The sequence below is a fragment of the Epinephelus fuscoguttatus genome, linkage group LG21 (genome assembly GCF_011397635.1).
Source record: "Epinephelus fuscoguttatus linkage group LG21, E.fuscoguttatus.final_Chr_v1".
Lineage (NCBI taxonomy): Eukaryota > Metazoa > Chordata > Actinopteri > Perciformes > Serranidae > Epinephelus > Epinephelus fuscoguttatus.
Genome location: NC_064772.1, coordinates 23202795 through 23219923, shown reverse-complemented (window position 1 = coordinate 23219923; position 17129 = coordinate 23202795). Strand labels below are relative to the sequence as shown.

General features: G+C 41.4%; 3 protein-coding genes across 4 annotated transcripts in view; 1 reads left to right on the top strand and 2 right to left on the bottom strand.

Annotated features, from left to right (window-relative positions):
* The window catches only part of mtrr (5-methyltetrahydrofolate-homocysteine methyltransferase reductase), a 36437-nt gene extending 29247 nt beyond the window's left edge, over positions 1-7190 (bottom strand). The window contains exons 1-8 of one of the 2 annotated variants that reach the window (XM_049565102.1): positions 7066-7190; positions 5271-5415; positions 4933-5086; positions 4633-4750; positions 4005-4521; positions 3822-3935; positions 3565-3721; positions 3283-3371 (exon numbers count right to left, since the gene is read on the bottom strand). In XM_049565102.1, the coding sequence (XP_049421059.1) occupies positions 3283-3371; positions 3565-3721; positions 3822-3935; positions 4005-4521; positions 4633-4750; positions 4933-5086; positions 5271-5414 (1293 nt within the window). In that variant the 5' untranslated portion in view covers position 5415; positions 7066-7190. Of the gene's footprint in view, positions 1-3282; positions 3372-3564; positions 3722-3821; positions 3936-4004; positions 4522-4632; positions 4751-4932; positions 5087-5270; positions 5416-6651; positions 6750-7065 lie in introns of those variants that run through there. The other variant, XM_049565103.1, reaches the window with a different exon arrangement.
* A 150-nt stretch (positions 7191-7340) lies between these two features.
* cct5 (chaperonin containing TCP1, subunit 5 (epsilon)) lies at positions 7341-12032 on the top strand. Its single transcript, XM_049565104.1, has 11 exons — positions 7341-7587; positions 8027-8087; positions 8263-8427; positions 9501-9699; positions 9830-10022; positions 10331-10480; positions 10572-10691; positions 10888-11073; positions 11168-11305; positions 11463-11643; positions 11735-12032. The coding sequence occupies exons 1-11, from the start codon at positions 7483-7485 to the stop codon at positions 11860-11862; spliced, it is 1626 nt and encodes a 541-aa protein (XP_049421061.1). The 5' UTR covers positions 7341-7482; the 3' UTR covers positions 11863-12032.
* Positions 12033-12045: 13 nt separating this feature from the next.
* Positions 12046-15450, bottom strand: cmbl (carboxymethylenebutenolidase homolog (Pseudomonas)). Its single transcript, XM_049565111.1, has 6 exons — positions 15331-15450; positions 14126-14340; positions 13926-14033; positions 13049-13191; positions 12821-12912; positions 12046-12576 (listed from the first exon to the last, which is right to left on the bottom strand). The coding sequence occupies exons 2-6, from the start codon at positions 14338-14340 to the stop codon at positions 12397-12399; spliced, it is 738 nt and encodes a 245-aa protein (XP_049421068.1). The 5' UTR covers positions 15331-15450; the 3' UTR covers positions 12046-12396.
* Positions 15451-17129: the final 1679 nt, after the last annotated feature.

The following is a 17129-nucleotide window of genomic DNA, read 5'->3' as shown; positions in this document are numbered from 1 at the left end:
CCTTGCACCTACGTGATGTGCCTAAAATTACTCTCCCTCAGCACGAGGTAAACCTTGACACCAGTCCAGTTGGTAAAACACAGCCATTTTATTATTCGCAAAGCACTTTCTGCCCTTACAAAATTGTCATTTAGTTTTTTAAATGCTTTTAAAGCTACTGAGAAATCAGCAGAGGCAAAGACACATTCTCTTAATCCTTAAAACAAATCCATCAAAATCAATTAATGCGATCAAATTACTATGCTAAATGTGCTGAGGACGAGGTGCTGTTTAACTGCTGCTTCATCAGTGATTGTTAATCTTTTTGTGGGCTCTGATGCAAATTACAAGGATTAAAAAAATAAAGGGATCATGAAGAAATATTAAAATGCAACTCCTGAACAACTTTTGGAGTGATTTTGCTTTATTCAGCAGCCATTAATCACTCCGATACAGTAATCACAACTTCTGAATATTTGTCATGCCAAAGTGTTCTGTGTAATCTCAGCTATTCATTATAGTTTATAAGTGCATGTATGGAGAGATTAGTGGCATTAGTTGCACTGAAACACTTATTATCCCCATCTTTCAATCCGTCCTGTGTAGGCAGCACTTCACCATTATTTGACTAGTGTCGAAGAAAACACTGCATCTGATTCAGTCTTTGAGTGGCTGCAGTAATAACATTCAAATTTGTCTCAATAGAAATGGCAAGCCAAGATACGCCGAGTATATCTTACTGTATTTGATGCCGTTATAAATATAACTGGGAATTGTGCTTAACAAGAGGCTGAGGTAATTATCTTTCACTATCCTAGAAATCATGAAGTATAAAACTTATAGGTGTTGTAACTGCTTTAGTAAAACAGATTAACTGCTTGGGTTACACAGACAGGCACTGTAAAATAAAACTCTTACAGCCTTGTAAGTCTGTAGACAACAGTTTGACCCGAGACAATCAATTTCTGTGCTGGAATTTTATGACACGGGGGAGAAAATGAGCCTGTGCACATGTCTTATATACAGCAGGCCACTGAACCGATGGTGGCTGTTACAATTAAGATGTTTTTATGACACGTTACAGATTTGATTGGGATAGTTGAAAAGATTCTCTGATAGAAAATCACTGCAGAAATCAGGAGTTATGTTTCTCTAATGTGTCTTGATTCATCATACAGACCAAGGAATATCTTAATGCATATCATATCTTGGACGAGAGGCGGGGTACACCCTGGACAGGTCACCAGACTATCACAGGGCTGACACATAGAGACAGACAACCATTCACACTCACATTCACACCTATGGACAATTTAGAGTCACCAATTAACCTGCATGTCTTTGGACTGTGGGAGGAAGCTGGAGTACCCGGAGAAAACCCACGCTGACACAGGGAGAACATGCAAACTCCACACAGAAGGGCTCCCCCACCCCAACCCAAACCTGGGGCGGGGGATCGAACCAGGAACCCTCTTGCTGTGAGGCAACAATGCTAACCACTGCACCACTGTGCCGCCGCTATAAGCTCATATAAACAATATTGCCTTATAAGTGCTGTGTCATTTTGTGCCTCCAACAATGCAGCAAGATGAGCAATACTTAAACTGTTGTACTTATTGTATTGTATTAAAGAAGCAATTGAATTGTTGCCATATTTTGACAGTTTTATAAATCGTCTCCCTTTTGTCATTCAGCGTGCTGTTTACACAGAGCAGTAAACTACTGATGCAGCTCATGCCAGGGGGAAATTAATGGCTTTCATTTTGTTTAGACTATAATGTTTTTATTAAATAATGAATTTAACTCGCCTAGTAAAACTCAGAATGAGGGCGTAAATAACATGAGAGATGGAAATTAGACAAGGAGTGCATCGAGATGCACCAGTTAGCTACTGTCACTGCGGTAATAGTGTTTTAAAGAATGTTGCAAGGGTCAGAAAATCAGGTGACATTCATCCCCAGCCAAACGTTAGGCACTGCCAAAGCTCCACACTGTGGCCATTTGACATCTCTACATATCAGCTGTGTTAAATGAGTACTTCACCCACAAAGAGAACTTTGTTTTTCTCACCTCCATGGAAAACTGCCAACATATTGGTTTACTGATTGACTGAGGACCTCCTTTAACAACAGCCAAACTATATCAAAACATCAGTTTACAAGCTCACATAGAACTTGTGCAGTGTAATCCAAGTCTCATCTATCCAGTCGTTTGCTCAGGACTTCCCAAACACATGCAATTTCACTAAAAAATCTTGGTACTGGAGTCTGGCTTTGAAGAAGCATGGATAGGTTTCACTTTCAGTTCTGTTTTAAATCGTAATGTTTTAGTAAAAATGGATGTGGTTGGGAAGTACTGAGAATACGAGTGAATAAATGAGACTTGGATTATACTGCACAAGTTGTGTCAGAGTTTGTAAACGGATGTTTCTGGCTCTAAATCAGTCAATAAATCAATATGTTTGTCGTTTTCCATGCAGGCATGTGAGAAAAAGACTGTTTTCTTCACTTCAAGGTAACACTGCATTACTAATTGATTCACAAATGTTCATTTTGAGAGTGAAATAGTCCTTTAATGGCCCAGGCAAGTTTAAGTATTCTTTGAGGCTATCTGCACTCGTAAGAAATCCAGTCATGCCTGAGCTTTTCAAACCAAACTTTGAACCTAAGCAAATCTTCTTGGTCCAGACCCTGTCCTGGCATAAACTATTTCGGTACTCATGCCTGTTCAGTCAGTAAATCCTCCTAAAATAAGTGGGAACATCTGTGTCATATATAATTGTACTTCTTCATAGGAGAAGGTAATGAACCGAGAACAGTGCAAAAATGTAGCAGTATGCTTTTGAGTCAGAATTGACCATTAACCCCTGATCCAAACTGACCCTGTGCATTTGTGTCCTTGCAAAGCTCATTGGCTCCACAGTAAATGTCCCCCTGTCCCCCAAATAACAGCTGTTGCCCCAAAGGCCCTCCAACATTTCTGCATCAGTTCACCACTGAAAAAGGGTGCTGTGGTTGACAAGTGGGCCAGTTCAGCGAGTAAATCGTCCTAAAATAAATAGGAACATCTGTGTCAAATATAATTGCACTTCTTCATAAAATATAATACACTTTTCTCTGAGCTTTGACAACAGCGATAAAAGCAGTGTGCTCTCGCTGGAGAAAACATGACACTTAAAAAATGTCTTCCCTCTTATTATGCTGATATCCTACTTGTTGTTTTAGTGGGCCACATCCAAAGGCGGCCTGGCCAATGCAATTTGCAAAGTAAGTAGCTGCAGAGAAACGTCTGCACACACAGTACCTTCTTAGGGACGCTTCTGATCTCTACACACCATGTGAGCAGGGACAGCAGAGAAATGTCTGGGGAAATGTAGGGTGGCACCTTGGCACCTATAACCAGGGAGGAAAGAATATGTGGAAATCATTATAGAAAGATACAGATCTTTTAAAATGCAAAGTTTTTAATGTGCCGTCACTGTTAAGATACTCTGTTGTCAGTGCTGTGTTGGTAATTGTAATGCTGTGTTTCAATGTCAGGAGTACATTGGGTGCATATTAAAACAATCTATCAGGCACACTTTACCTTTTTTCTTAGTGTCTTTAAGCAGAGAAATGTGTACTTGATGGTTCCTCTGGTCATGAAGGCCCAATCTGTGGAGCAAGTCCTCCACCTCAGCTGCCTGATTTGGGCAGAATACATCAAACGAATCGCCGGGCTGATAGGTCATCATTTGATGAGCCTAAGAATGAAAAAAAAGCTCTTAACTCCAACTGCATCTTAATCTAAATACTGCAGGTTAAGAAAATGTTCAGAAATAAACATTATTCTGTGAAGCTTACAGAGATGTCGAGCTCTAAGAGAAGAGCCGTCTTCACTGAATCTCCTCTGGTCAGCTGAACAGCCTTAGATACGGGAACCTCATGGAGAGTATCTTTGTTTAACGGTCCAACAACCTGAAGGAAAGCATCTATGAGATGAAAGGTTGCACAAATACTGGTTTTATCAGCTTCGTCATTCCTCACCTGTTCCACAGCATCCGCCTCCTGAAGACAGACATCGAGGTAGGAAGGAGGCAAAGCAGGAACATTAAGAGAGGACTCAGAAAGTGGCGGCAGTGAGCGCGTCAGTGAGGCTGCCAATGCAACATGGGGAACTCCAGCGTCCCCGTTCTGTGTCTCCTGTGCTGATGTAGACACACTGGCAGTATCATGAGACTGGGATGCCAACCCAGGGCTCCCTGCAGGAAAAGCTGGGCTGAGATCAGAAACGGCAGTCTGTGTAGCAGAAGCTGAAGATGAAGCAGCAGTTGGAGATTTGGAAACTGTTTCTACAGACACTCTGGTCGACTCGCAGTTCTGGTGGTCAGTTATGCTCAAGAGGTTTAGATGGACATCTGGTATGGATGAATCAGGAGTTTTCTTTGATGAATCCCCTGCTTCTCCTTTGAAGCAACCAGTCCTATCAGAAGCCATTTCAGATAAGGCTTCTTTGATTGCTTTCCACAGTCCTTCAATCCAAGGGTCCACAACCACGTCCAGCCTGGAGAGAACAAATTACACACAGCAGTGTAATAAATAAATAAGAAAGAAAGAGAATGGTTGGCTCAAAAGTCAAATGCTGAAAGTTGGATGTCTATACTGCAAAACTTACCCTACACCATCATCTGCATATCCTGTCGGGTAAAACTGTTTGGCTCCAAGTTCCTGTAGACGACGCTCAATTGTCTTCCCGCAGTTGCAGAAATTTGCATAATTTGTGTCTCCTAAAGCTGAAGCAGACAGAGGAAAACAGATGAAGATTTCTCAAGCCAGCAACTGCTCAGAAAGTAAACACAGTGCAGTGCTCTGCATCGTAATGATTTACACAAATATGTTTTGCATATCAAGCTCCCCATATTCACATATGGGCTATTAAAGAAAAGCTACCTCAGACTTTCATCATAGAATTTACCTAAAAGTGCATAGCAAAGGTGTTTATAGTGGTCAGCAGAGAGGGCCTTGTTCTTGATGCGCTTTACAAATTGCAGGGCATTGTCTGGCGGTTCCCCGTCTCCAGTAGTAGACACAATAAAGATCACTGGGGCATGCTCCTTCTCCAAATTGTACTGGAACCAGTTATATGATTAATCAGTGAGTGGTGTTTCCACTAATCAATGTGAAAACTCAAATTAATATCCACAAAACCATCAGGCAAAACATACATGAAGATATTATTGATGTGTTATTGTTTGCCAGCAGCCATGAGCTAGATGACGTTTTAAATATAAAGCTCATAATGTGCAACGCTACCTTCTCATTCTGATTCAAGCAACTGAGCTCAGCAACCAGTCCTTGCTCCTCTGCCGCCTCGGCTACTCCTTCTGCTAGAGACTCAGCCTGGCCCTTTTGAGACCCGTAGAGAATCACAAACCGAGGCTTCGCTTGACTGGGCATGCTAGAGAATATAGGAAACAACGTGATTTGTTGATGCACATACACCGATCGGCCAAAACATTCAAACCACTGACTGGTGAAGTGAATAACATTGATCATTTTGTTACAATACAATGCTCTTCTGAGGAACCTTGGCTCCTGCTATTCATGCAGGTGCCACTTGACACGCAGCACCCACCCAAACACCATTACAAACCAATACACCCCCTCATGGCAATGGCACTCCCTGATGGCAGTGCACCCCCCCTCAGGCAGGACAATGCACCATGCCACACCACAAAAACTGCTCAGGAATGACCCCAGGGACGTGACTAAGAGTTCAAGGAATCAACCTGGCTTTCAAATTCCCCTTGCAACCCACAGGACTCAAATGATCTGTTGACAACGCTTTGGTGCCAGACAACACAGGACACCCCCAGAGGTCCTGTCTCCATGTCTCGACAAGTAAGAGGCTCCACCGCAGATCGGACTTGGCTCTGACCTGTCGAGGCCTGGACAAAGCACCTCTGAGGTACTGGTTTGTCCCACATATGCTTGATCATACTAGGCTTGTCTTGACCTTGGCTTGAGCTATTTGTCACGTTCCTTGGACCATTTCTGAGCAGTTTTTGCAGTGTGGCATGGTGCATTGTCTTGCTGAGGGGCTACCATCATCCGGGGTACTGTTGCAATCAGTTGGGGTACTTGGTTTATAACAATGTTTAGGTGGGTGGAGTACGTAAACGCAGATTTTTCCCCACAAATTTAACTTGTCATAGTAAGAAAAGCACAGGTGATATTACTAATATCATTGAAGATGGCTTTGTTGCATTCAAATGTCCCAGTCAACTATGCATACACAGTTCCAGGACCCTGAAACTGAACCAGCTACATGGAATTCAGCCATATGTGCCTTGACATGCTGCCAAAATATTGTTGCAGATGTATTAAATCCTTGCTTATACTGTGTTTACTACCACACCTTGTATACCTAACGTATTAAGGTAGTCTTATGAGTCAAATTTACATTGGTGCTGATTCAAAAGCAGCCATGTATTCCTAATCCCTTGTAAGGCCCTGACTCTCCTAAAACACATTAATGAACATTGTTATTTGAGAGGCCCTGAAAGAAAGGTGCAACACAAACGACGGGGTAAACAATACAGAGCTGGACTAAATCAATATAACAACACTTAAGGTGATTTAAAAAGCAAACATTGAGTTGTCCACCTGTGTTTTTAAAGCTATCCCATCTTACCGACATACTCCAACTTTTGACAGCTGCCACAGAAATTCCTTCGCTACGCTGTGGACCACAACAGCCCTGAACACCACCATAAAGTACCCGGATGTTGCGTCAGTTCCTAACGTAGCATTACCTGAGCATTACCCAAGTGCTCGTGAACTCAAGCAATTTATTCATCTTAACATATCTAATGCTCAAATAAAAAAGGAATGTGTTAGCTAACGTTAAATGTTAGCAGCTAATAACTGCCATCTCCGACACACTGAAGACAAGCCGTATGTCAACTTCTGTTCCCTGGATAGTGTGTATTTTCGAGCTAAACTCACCCTATTTAAAACTAAGTTCAGGTGTTATTAAATATAAGTACAGTACATTTAGAAGCAAGTGTAAATGCTGTGTGAAAATCTCCGAGAAAATGTTTTTTACCTTTATATAACAGCTGCTAAAATCCCCTCAGTTCAATCACTCTCATTGAATTGTAACATATCTGGTATTCTCGCGAGATCAGGGAGTTTGACGTGATCGGAAGAAACCATATCACAAGAAAAGATGTTTTTAGTTCTTAACCGAAAGTATTCTTTCTGAAAAGCTTGTGTTTGGCTTTTGAGCTAATTTCAAAACATTTCCTTAGTTATTGTTGTCATTTTATGTAAATGTGTATTTAAATGTGTAATAAGACCGACTTAAGGCTACTTGGTTCCGCCCTCCCCGCCCGTGGATCCTTCCAGAAGTCGCCGGCAGACCCGTGCGGCTTGCACTTCAGCCACACTCCAGATTTCCATCGTAAAAACCTCTTATTTTACCCCGTGAACACTTACTAAGTGTCCCAATCCCTCAGTCAACATGTCCGCTTTGGGGACACTTGCTTTCGATGAGTATGGAAGGCCTTTCATCATAATTAAAGACCAGGACAAGAAGACACGGTTATCGGGCATTGACGCACTGAAGGTACAATGGGCTAGCTAACGGGAAAATGCGGCATGGCAGTTAGCAAGATGCTACTTTGCTTTTAGTTGCATGACGTTGGTTACGTTAAGCCAACACGATATGCGTGTAGATATATAGGGTTATGATTTATATTCATATACGCGACTGACAAGCTGAGCTGTTGGTGCAATAGCAACAGAATAGCATTATCCAAAGGATAAGCTAGTCATGCTAGCATCAAGGCCCATGTGCTTTCCGTATAGCGTTTAGCCGGCGGGTGTTATTAGGCAGGGCTGTGCCCAAAAATGGCCATTATTGATGCACATCTTCGCCATATGAAAATTTGAACTCATTCTTGTAGATGTCAACCTCAATCTGTTTTGGAATATAGACCAATAAGGAGATTTTATCTAAAATGTGAGATGACATTATGAGTTGTGTTTGTGTATGTGTTTTGCAGTCTCATATTATGGCAGCCAAGGCTGTCGCGTCAACTCTCAAGACATCTTTGGGACCCAATGGTGAGTACAAATCAATGCAGTGTGGTCACATCTGACTCCCACATCCCTCACACACAGTGTATAGATGCTTAAAATAAAGAGACTTTGTAAATTTGGTATCCCTTTCTCACACAGTTGTGACAGCTTTTTCTCATCACACTTCCCCTAAATCACTGTTCTCCATTTTTGCGTGCAGGTCTTGACAAGATGATGGTTGACAGGGATGGAGAGGTGACTGTAACCAACGATGGAGCCACTATTCTCAGCATGATGGATGTGGACCACCAGATTGCCAAGCTTATGGTGGAGCTCTCCAAATCCCAGGACGATGAGATTGGTGATGGAACCACTGGAGTTGTTGGTAAGCGAAGGAAAGATGAGGGGTCTGGAGGCATTTGGCTGCAAAGGTGGATGTATACCCTTAGGCTAGGTGTGCAGGAGGTCCTAATGTAGATGCATAAGGCATAGGGATTGATTTGGGATTATCATAATGACATCATGCCACCCTAGATGGATGTTACTGGAAAGGAGACAATAATTGTTACTGTAGAGGAGAGATTATTGGGTCCTCTCTGGACTTGTCTGGCCTAAATACACGTATCTTCATTTATGATTCATAATTATTTATTATGTTTATACAGTGCAATTGTGACTGATGGTACAATTGTTTTTTACAGTGCAGTAATGTGTGCAATTATTCAACCGTGCAATATTCTTTAGTATACAACTTCACTCTCACCAACACCTTTTTGAATGTATATATTTATACATTATACAGTGCACATAACTGTAGATGATTCTTATGTTTATTCTTATTCTTGTTTTTGTTCTAGTGATGTATATATTGTGTTAACCAACGTAGCATAATACATGTTTTATATTTCTTAATGTAACACTAGTTAATACAGTGTAATGCAGCACAGTGCACATATTTGTATATTTTTGCACACCAGATTCAGCACAGTGACGATATATATATATATATATTTATTCTTAATATCTTTAGTACTAGTGTTATACATTGTAGCTTAATGCACATTTTTATTTCTTTAAATTTACACACTTCTATTTCATACACTTATTCTTACTTCTTTCAACTCTGTTTTCTTTACATCGGAACGACTGTAACAAATCACAGTGTCCCCTGAGAATCAATTAAGTATCTCTGATCAGATTCATGACTTTCTGTTAACACCGTCTATATGTCTTGATGTATACTATGTTGGCTGTATCATTGCACCAAGACCTCAAAGCATCCTGGAACTATATTGAACAAAATGGCATGCATTAGCAGTATGCTAAAGCATGTTTACATAGTGTATTTGACAACAACTAAATTATTGCAGCTCTGATCAAGGCAACCTGACATCTTTTAAGTATATTCCAGCAATCGTTGGTATTACTAACCTACTGTATTTTCCTTATTCTCCTCAGTGCTGGCTGGGGCTCTGCTTGAACAGGCTGAGCAGCTGCTGGACCGTGGAATCCACCCCATCAGGATCTCCGACGGTTATGACCAGGCCGCACGCATTGCCATCGAGCAGCTCGACAAAATTGCTGAAACCTTACCCTGCGATGTCAACAACACAGAGCCGCTCATTGAGACAGCCATGACAACGCTGGGATCCAAAATGTAAGTTACTCAGAAGCTACATTTCCTTATCATATATTTCTGCCATGACAGGAGACCATATATAGTAATAACTGTACTGTGTGACATTAGCTTAGATATTGCATCTCTAAGTTCTACTGTTGTCTTTCAGTATCAACCGGTGTCACAGGCAGATGGCAGAGATCGCAGTGAATGCCATCCTCACTGTGGCTGACATGGAGAGGAAGGACGTAGACTTTGAGCTCATCAAGATGGAGGGCAAAGTGGGAGGCAAGCTGGAGGACACACAGCTCATCAAGGGAGTCATAGTTGACAAGGAGTTCAGCCACCCTCAGATGCCCAAGGTACGAACAAGGGGAATATCACTCCCGGATGATGTCATCAGCTCTGTCTCTGGTTTTGACTTTGATAGCATGGAATCAAACAGTCAACAGTGCATAGGACAAATGTGAAATTTGTGTGTGTCTGCCCTCTATCTGTGTAACTATCACAAAATATCCCAGTATTTCAACATTTTTGATGGAAATAATTTAGGCTTTGCCTGTTAAAAGTCTGGAACTCATAAGGACACTGTTAGTAGCTTTGCAATGCTGTGGCCAGCAGCACTGTAGGATAAGGATGCTGACACCCATTATTCTTTGTCGCCTCTCAGGTTCTGAAAGATGCTAAAATTGCCATCCTTACCTGCCCGTTTGAGCCACCTAAGCCCAAGACCAAGCATAAGTTGGATGTGACCTCTGTGGAGGACTACAAAGCTCTGCAGACATATGAAAAAGAGAAGTTTGAGGAGATGATCCAACAGGTACATGCTGCAGCATCTCAAGCGCTAAGAGCTGGATTTTTAACGTCTCCATTGGCACATGTTAAAATGTAAACTCGCATCTCTCTTTTAGGTCAAAAGCAATGGTGCTAACTTGGCCATCTGCCAGTGGGGCTTTGATGATGAAGCCAACCACCTTCTGCTGCAGAATGAGCTGCCAGCAGTGCGCTGGGTCGGAGGGCCTGAGATCGAGGTGAGAGAATTTTTTTACGTGATAGAACTCCTTGATGTAAAGTTAGGGATGAACAAAATACTTCTCCACTCATCATCACTTTAGTAAACCATGTATTCACATATTATGGCAATGCTGAGCTGTTTTGCTGATGAGCACAAAGTACAAATCACTTTAGTATTTGTCTAATCATCCATGTCACTTGTTTTCTCTGCAGCTGATCGCCATAGCCACAGGAGGCCGCATTGTGCCGCGGTTCTCTGAGTTGACACCAGAGAAGCTTGGTACAGCTGGTGTAGTGAAGGAGATCTCTTTCGGCACCACAAAGGATCGCATGCTGGTTATCCAGGAGTGCAAAAACACCAGAGCTGTAACCATTTTCATCCGTGGAGGCAACAAAATGGTAAACACAAATGGGACTTTTACCCCAAAGTTGACATATGAGTGTGTGTTGTCACTTTCTCTTGGCTCACTTTGTATTTCATCTGTCTCATTAGATCATTGAAGAGGCCAAGCGCGCTCTCCATGATGCTCTGTGTGTAATACGCAATCTGGTCAAAGACAACCGTGTTGTGTATGGAGGAGGAGCTTCAGAGATCGCATGTGCTCTGGCTGTTAATCAGGCTGCAGATAAGGTGAGATGCACTAAAACCTACAGATACTTTTGGACTTGAGCAAAATTAAATTTGGTATTCCTTGAGAATTAGAGTAAATATGTTTCTGACACTTTATGGCAAGCTCTGAGTTTCTTGCTGCTCTTATCATCTTTATTTCGGCTCCCCTCCTTTGTAGTGCCCATCATTGGAGCAGTATGCCATGAGGTCATTTGCAGATGCTCTGGAGGTAATCCCAATGGCGCTGGCTGAGAACAGCGGGCTGAACCCAATCCAGACGATGGCAGAGGTCAGAGCCAGACAGGTCAGAGAGAACAACTCCTTCCTCGGCATCGACTGTCTGCACAACAACACCAATGGTAAGGACGCAACTGTCACACAATGTTAACACCACTTTAACGTCAAAGCCGAACATGATATTTAATGGCTTTTTTGTTTCCTCCTACACAGACATGAAGCAGCAACACGTGGTCGAGACCCTGATCGGCAAGAAGCAGCAGATCTTGCTGGCTACACAGGTCGTCAAGATGATCCTAAAGATTGACGACATCCGCAGCCCGGGAGAGAGCGAAGACTGAAGGCCTCCTGAAACATTTGAAGATTTCTGAGCTGTTCTAGAGGTTTTAGGCACTTCCCCGAGCATCATGTCCAAACCGCACTGCATATTGCTATTTATCATTTGATACAAAATGTTCAAGCTGTTGTAGTATCAAAAGTCACCATTAAAATGTTGGTCCGTTGAAAGTTCCACGCTCTGTCGCTCTGATTTCAAGCCTTTAATATTTCTGTGTGTATTCCACGTTAGGTGTTTATTACATGTCTTTATAAAAGTTGAGAATTTACACAAAAAAATTATAAATTGATGCATAAAAAAAAATTGGTCAAGGCAAAAGTGCTCAATAGTTTTGGCTCCACAATTAATATTCACATTTCAGTAACATGATTATCAATCCTCATACATGAACATTCGGACATCCAAAAGATCATATATTTACGAAACAACTGGAATGTCATCAATCAAACAAGCCCCACCCTCAGCTCGCTGTGAAAAGGCAACTCTACATTTTACATTTGACCTTTTTGGGTTTGTCTGTGCTGACTCCTGACTTCAGTTACATGTACTTGTTGAGCCAGTTGAGCATGTCCGCTCTGGCCTCCAGGATACTGGGTTTGTCAGTTGGGTTGATGTCCTCTCTCTTACGGTGGGCAAAGCCATGAGTCTGACCTGGAAAGATCTTCACCTGGTAATCAACTGTGCATTTCTCCCTTAGCTTTGCTTCAAGGGAATTCACCTGCAGAGCAAAAGGATGGTTGTCAGTGGTTTTACAGCAGAGATGATGACTTTTTAAAGACTTTTATTCTGACTTAAAAATGTTTGATGTTTGTTGCATTTTAACATAAAGGCATACAGATGTTGAGTTATGGATGCCATTTACAGTACCAGAGTGAAGCATCAGGCATGTTATACCACCAGAAAAGACAATATTATACCTGTATCATACATTTACGAAAGCTACAAAGTTAATGTGCACTAACCTGATCCAGCGGGATAACGTGATCATTGTCCCCAAAGATGAACAGCGTAGGAGCCTTCAGCTCGTACCTGTCCTCTTTTTCACGGATGATCCCTGCACAGTGTCACACAAGCCCATCGTTAAACTAATGTACAGCAACCAAACAGAACTTGTAAACAAGGATTGCTGATTTCTAATACACACATTTTGCCACAGGTAACATAAAGTAAACTGTGACCCTTCGACATACCATAGAATGACACTCCTGCTTTGACTTCTGGATACTGCAGGGCGATATAATGTGTGGCAACCCCACCCCAGCAGAAGCCGATTACTCCAATGTGTTTGGCCCCGCACTGCTCCTTGAGGAACCTCAGCACTGTGTCCACCTCTCTGGAGAAAGGAAATATTGTAACCGAGATGTCTTAAAACGAATATGTATAGGAAGAGAATGAATGCATGTTATCAGCAAGCCTTCCAAAACACCAGATGACAGAAAAAAATGGCCCCATTCAATGACTATAAAGGTGAAAACAATGACAAGACATCCTTAAAGAGACAATCACCCCAAAATCAAATACACTATTTTGGCACCACAAAGTGTGCATCAACTCATAGACAAGAGGCTCATACTCATGATGACATGGGATTAAAACATTTTTGGTGTCCTCCTCAGCTGAGCAGTGGTGCCAGGTGAGCTAGCAGTAGATGCACTCTACCTTCTGCATGGTGATGCAGTTGATGGGCACAGAAAATAGTTCCTACATGAAACTGCTCACAACAAAGTCTGTGGAATATTTAGAGTGCTGAGGTCATGTTTTCTGTAAAGAGACATCGCTGTTGAATTTGTCAGATGTATTTGTTTGATGCTTTGAGCACCACAAGCCAAGTGCCATCTAGATCTATTACACTCAAGAGAAGCGATCTCTATGGTCGATATCACCAGCACTCAGCACCTCACACCAAATCAATCTAGATTAATGAATAGCCCTACAGGTATGAGGGAAAACATGTATTTAGATTTTGGGTAGAACTGTCCCTTTAAAGGCAGGACACCTGCTAAAGCTGCATTCATATTCAACATGGACATCAGCTGGTTAATAAGGTGTAAACAGGCTTTTAGTTACTTGTTTATGTTTGTTGGACTTCTGTCTTTAAGCCACTCCTGAAATGTGGACCAGTCATGTGATGGACTCCATGGCTCCTTTCCGACGTAGAAATCTGGACAGACAGCACTGCTCAGAGGAAAACAACAAACAAGTCATACAGCCTTTATGTCCTGTACTTGCTTTTAGCAGACTATCATTGTCCATTGATTTCTGCTCACATGTATCCATTGGCAGCCAGCATGTCAGCCATGTATCTTGTGTTGGGGAGCTGCCACCCGTAGATGTCCTGTATGACAATGATGGCCTTGTCAGATGCAGCGGATGGTTTCACCACATACGCGTTGGTGTGCTCTATCTGGACCTCCTGGCCGAGCCCTCCATACTCCATCCGATCACCGATATCACAGGGGCACGGCTTGGCTTCATTTGCCATCTGGTGACAGAAGGAGAGGGAATAAGAGGGTGCATCACTGAAAATATTGTTTCTCTCATGTGCTTGGACCTGGAAGTCACTGGGAGTCACTTAAACCAGCTCTGCCACCATGGGAGGCCACATCCATGTGAGCCACATATGAATAATATAGGAGGCCTCTGTGTGGTGGTTTTTAAACTGGAGGAGGCTTTTTCCCGGTCAGTGTTTGTTTCAAAAGGGGGAATGCAGCAAACATGTTTATGGCACTAATTAAGATTTTAGAAGTGTATGTTAATTCTATGCCTTTCAAAATAAACATTTTAAGCCATGTCCTCTTTCAGGGACAGAGGGCCTTGGTTCTTTTCATTTTCCATACTTCAGGAAACAGCGCTGAGAGAGTCATAAAAGATTTCGTTGAAAATTGAGGGGAAAAAAAAGATGTGTGATTATTTGTCTTTTAAACATACACACACACACACACACATACACTAAGTATAAGCAGTTAAAAGCAAGCAAAATACCTTTAAAAATACATTTATTGGACATAAATTTAATGTAAATGTAATGTAATATTCTTTTTTTAAGATTGACTTGGTGTCAACTACAAGGGACATGTTACAAAAAATAAATTACATTTCTGTGTTAAAAAAAACAAAAACTTGTGATATGATTCTTTTATCTTAATTATCTAAAAATATTTTTAAGATAATAAGACACCAAAGTATATGAGTATGTGATTCCTTAACTCTCATACTGACAGTTCTCAACCAGTCTATATAGTAGAAACAGCATAATATCATTCATGAAATTCAATTGGCTTCTGCTTTTGGTTTGTCACACCAAGGTTGCCACTGATTTCAACCTGATTACATAAGCATTCAATGACACAGTGACAAAGCATTTTGCACCAGTACCTCAAACCTTTTCCACTATATCTTCTTAGCCTCAAACAAATGAATGTCAGCATTAGATATGCATGTATAAATCAGTTTGCATGGATCAGACACCTACCGTGTTGCTGTCAGATTTAGCGGTGAAAGAGGAAACAATCTGAAGTCCTTCGCGAGGTTAAAAAAGTTGCGCAGCCAGAGTCGATGATCGTAATGCTGGTGTGAACAAAGTCAAGTTAGATCAATCACAGAATAAAATTCCTGCAGTAACCTTCAAAATAAAAGCTGTGTGATTCCATATTTCTGAGTACAACATACAAAGAGCACTTGACAGGTGGAATTTATAGGCTACTAAAATAAAATGGCAGTACTGTGTTTTTCTGCTATAACTGATAATAATAGCGAAAAAAGTATATGGTCAAAATATAACGTTTCTGTGGTAGCTTCAAGTTCTTTCTGTCAACCCAACCAGAAAAAGTCATAAAAACATTGAAAGTAAAATTGATTGATTGATTGATTAATCTGGCACTGACTGATTCCTTTTACAGCAAACAAGAAAACAATCAAATCCATAACCAATAGCACTGTGGTATAATAAGAGTTTTGGGACCTAAAATGGTGAACAAATTAAATGCTGAACTGTAGCAAGCTAGTAATTGAGATATGTTTGCTCTGGTCTTTATCTTGAACTCTGCAGTGTATATACATTTTAGATCAGGGGTGTCAAACATATGGCCCATGGACCAGAACCAGCCCGTCAGAGTCCAATCCAGCCCACTAGATGACTAGTCTAAAAGGGGATTTATACTTGTGCTGCAGACCCTACGCTATAGCCTACGCACTAACGCCATTGTGAGCGTTTATATTTGTGCTGTGGTGTGTCTGCGTCACTCTGCGATTACCCCTTCAAAACATCTAATTGACGCCATACCTACGGCATAGGCTCTGTGTCGACGTAGAGCCGACATAGGTGCTGTACCCTATGCAGCCTGACGTGCGCCTCCCCAAAAATGTAACTACGCACCAAGGTGATGCAGACCTCCTGCCTCTTTCTGTAATCTGAATCCATTTCCAAGCTTTTATTTACTTTAATTTCACAGATAAGACACAACAAATTGTAAAGACAATAAAGCCTCCACAAAAATAGCATTTTAAGTCTTGTGTGTGATTTATCCTGGCTTCATATGAGCAGAGGAAATCTCTGCTAGCTGCTAGGCTAATTTATACAATGTAAAATGCCATAGGCTTGTGCTAATAACATTAGCATGTTATATTTGTTTGGAAAACGTGTTTAGTATAAGACAGTTGTTTTTGGTGGTGAATCTTGTGAGTTGTAATGGAGCCAAATTTGGTGCCGTTACCTTTGTTAAATGTTGCTGTTGTCCCTGGCTTCATATAAATAAAGGAAAAGTCTGCTAGCTGCTAGCCTAATTTATACAATGTAAAATGCCATGGACTTGTGCTAAAAACATTAACATGATGTATTTGTGGGGAAAATGTGTCCAGATAAAGACAAGTGTTTGTCTGTGAATGCTGCGAGTTATAGTGAAGCTGATTTGTGTACTTGTGTTTGAAATTGTCTCTATTAAGCCATGTTTAATGTGTGTTTAATGTGTGTTTGGGGTGTGTTTTAAATCAAATAAACTTTACAGCACTTCACAGAAACCTCCACCTCCGACTTGTGTTTTGAAGGTGAAGCTGTAGAGTGACACAGACACAAAACCACACAAGTATAACTGTTCACAACAGCATAGGCTGTGCCATACAAGTATAAATCCCTCTTTACGGTTAACTCTGGCAACCAAGACAGAGGCTTCCCTTGTAGCACTCTTAGCTACTTCTGGCCTTTGTCTCTGGCAAGGACTTCTAGCAATGTTTGCTGGTGTCAACCAAGCACAAGGAAATACACTTTGAGTTTTT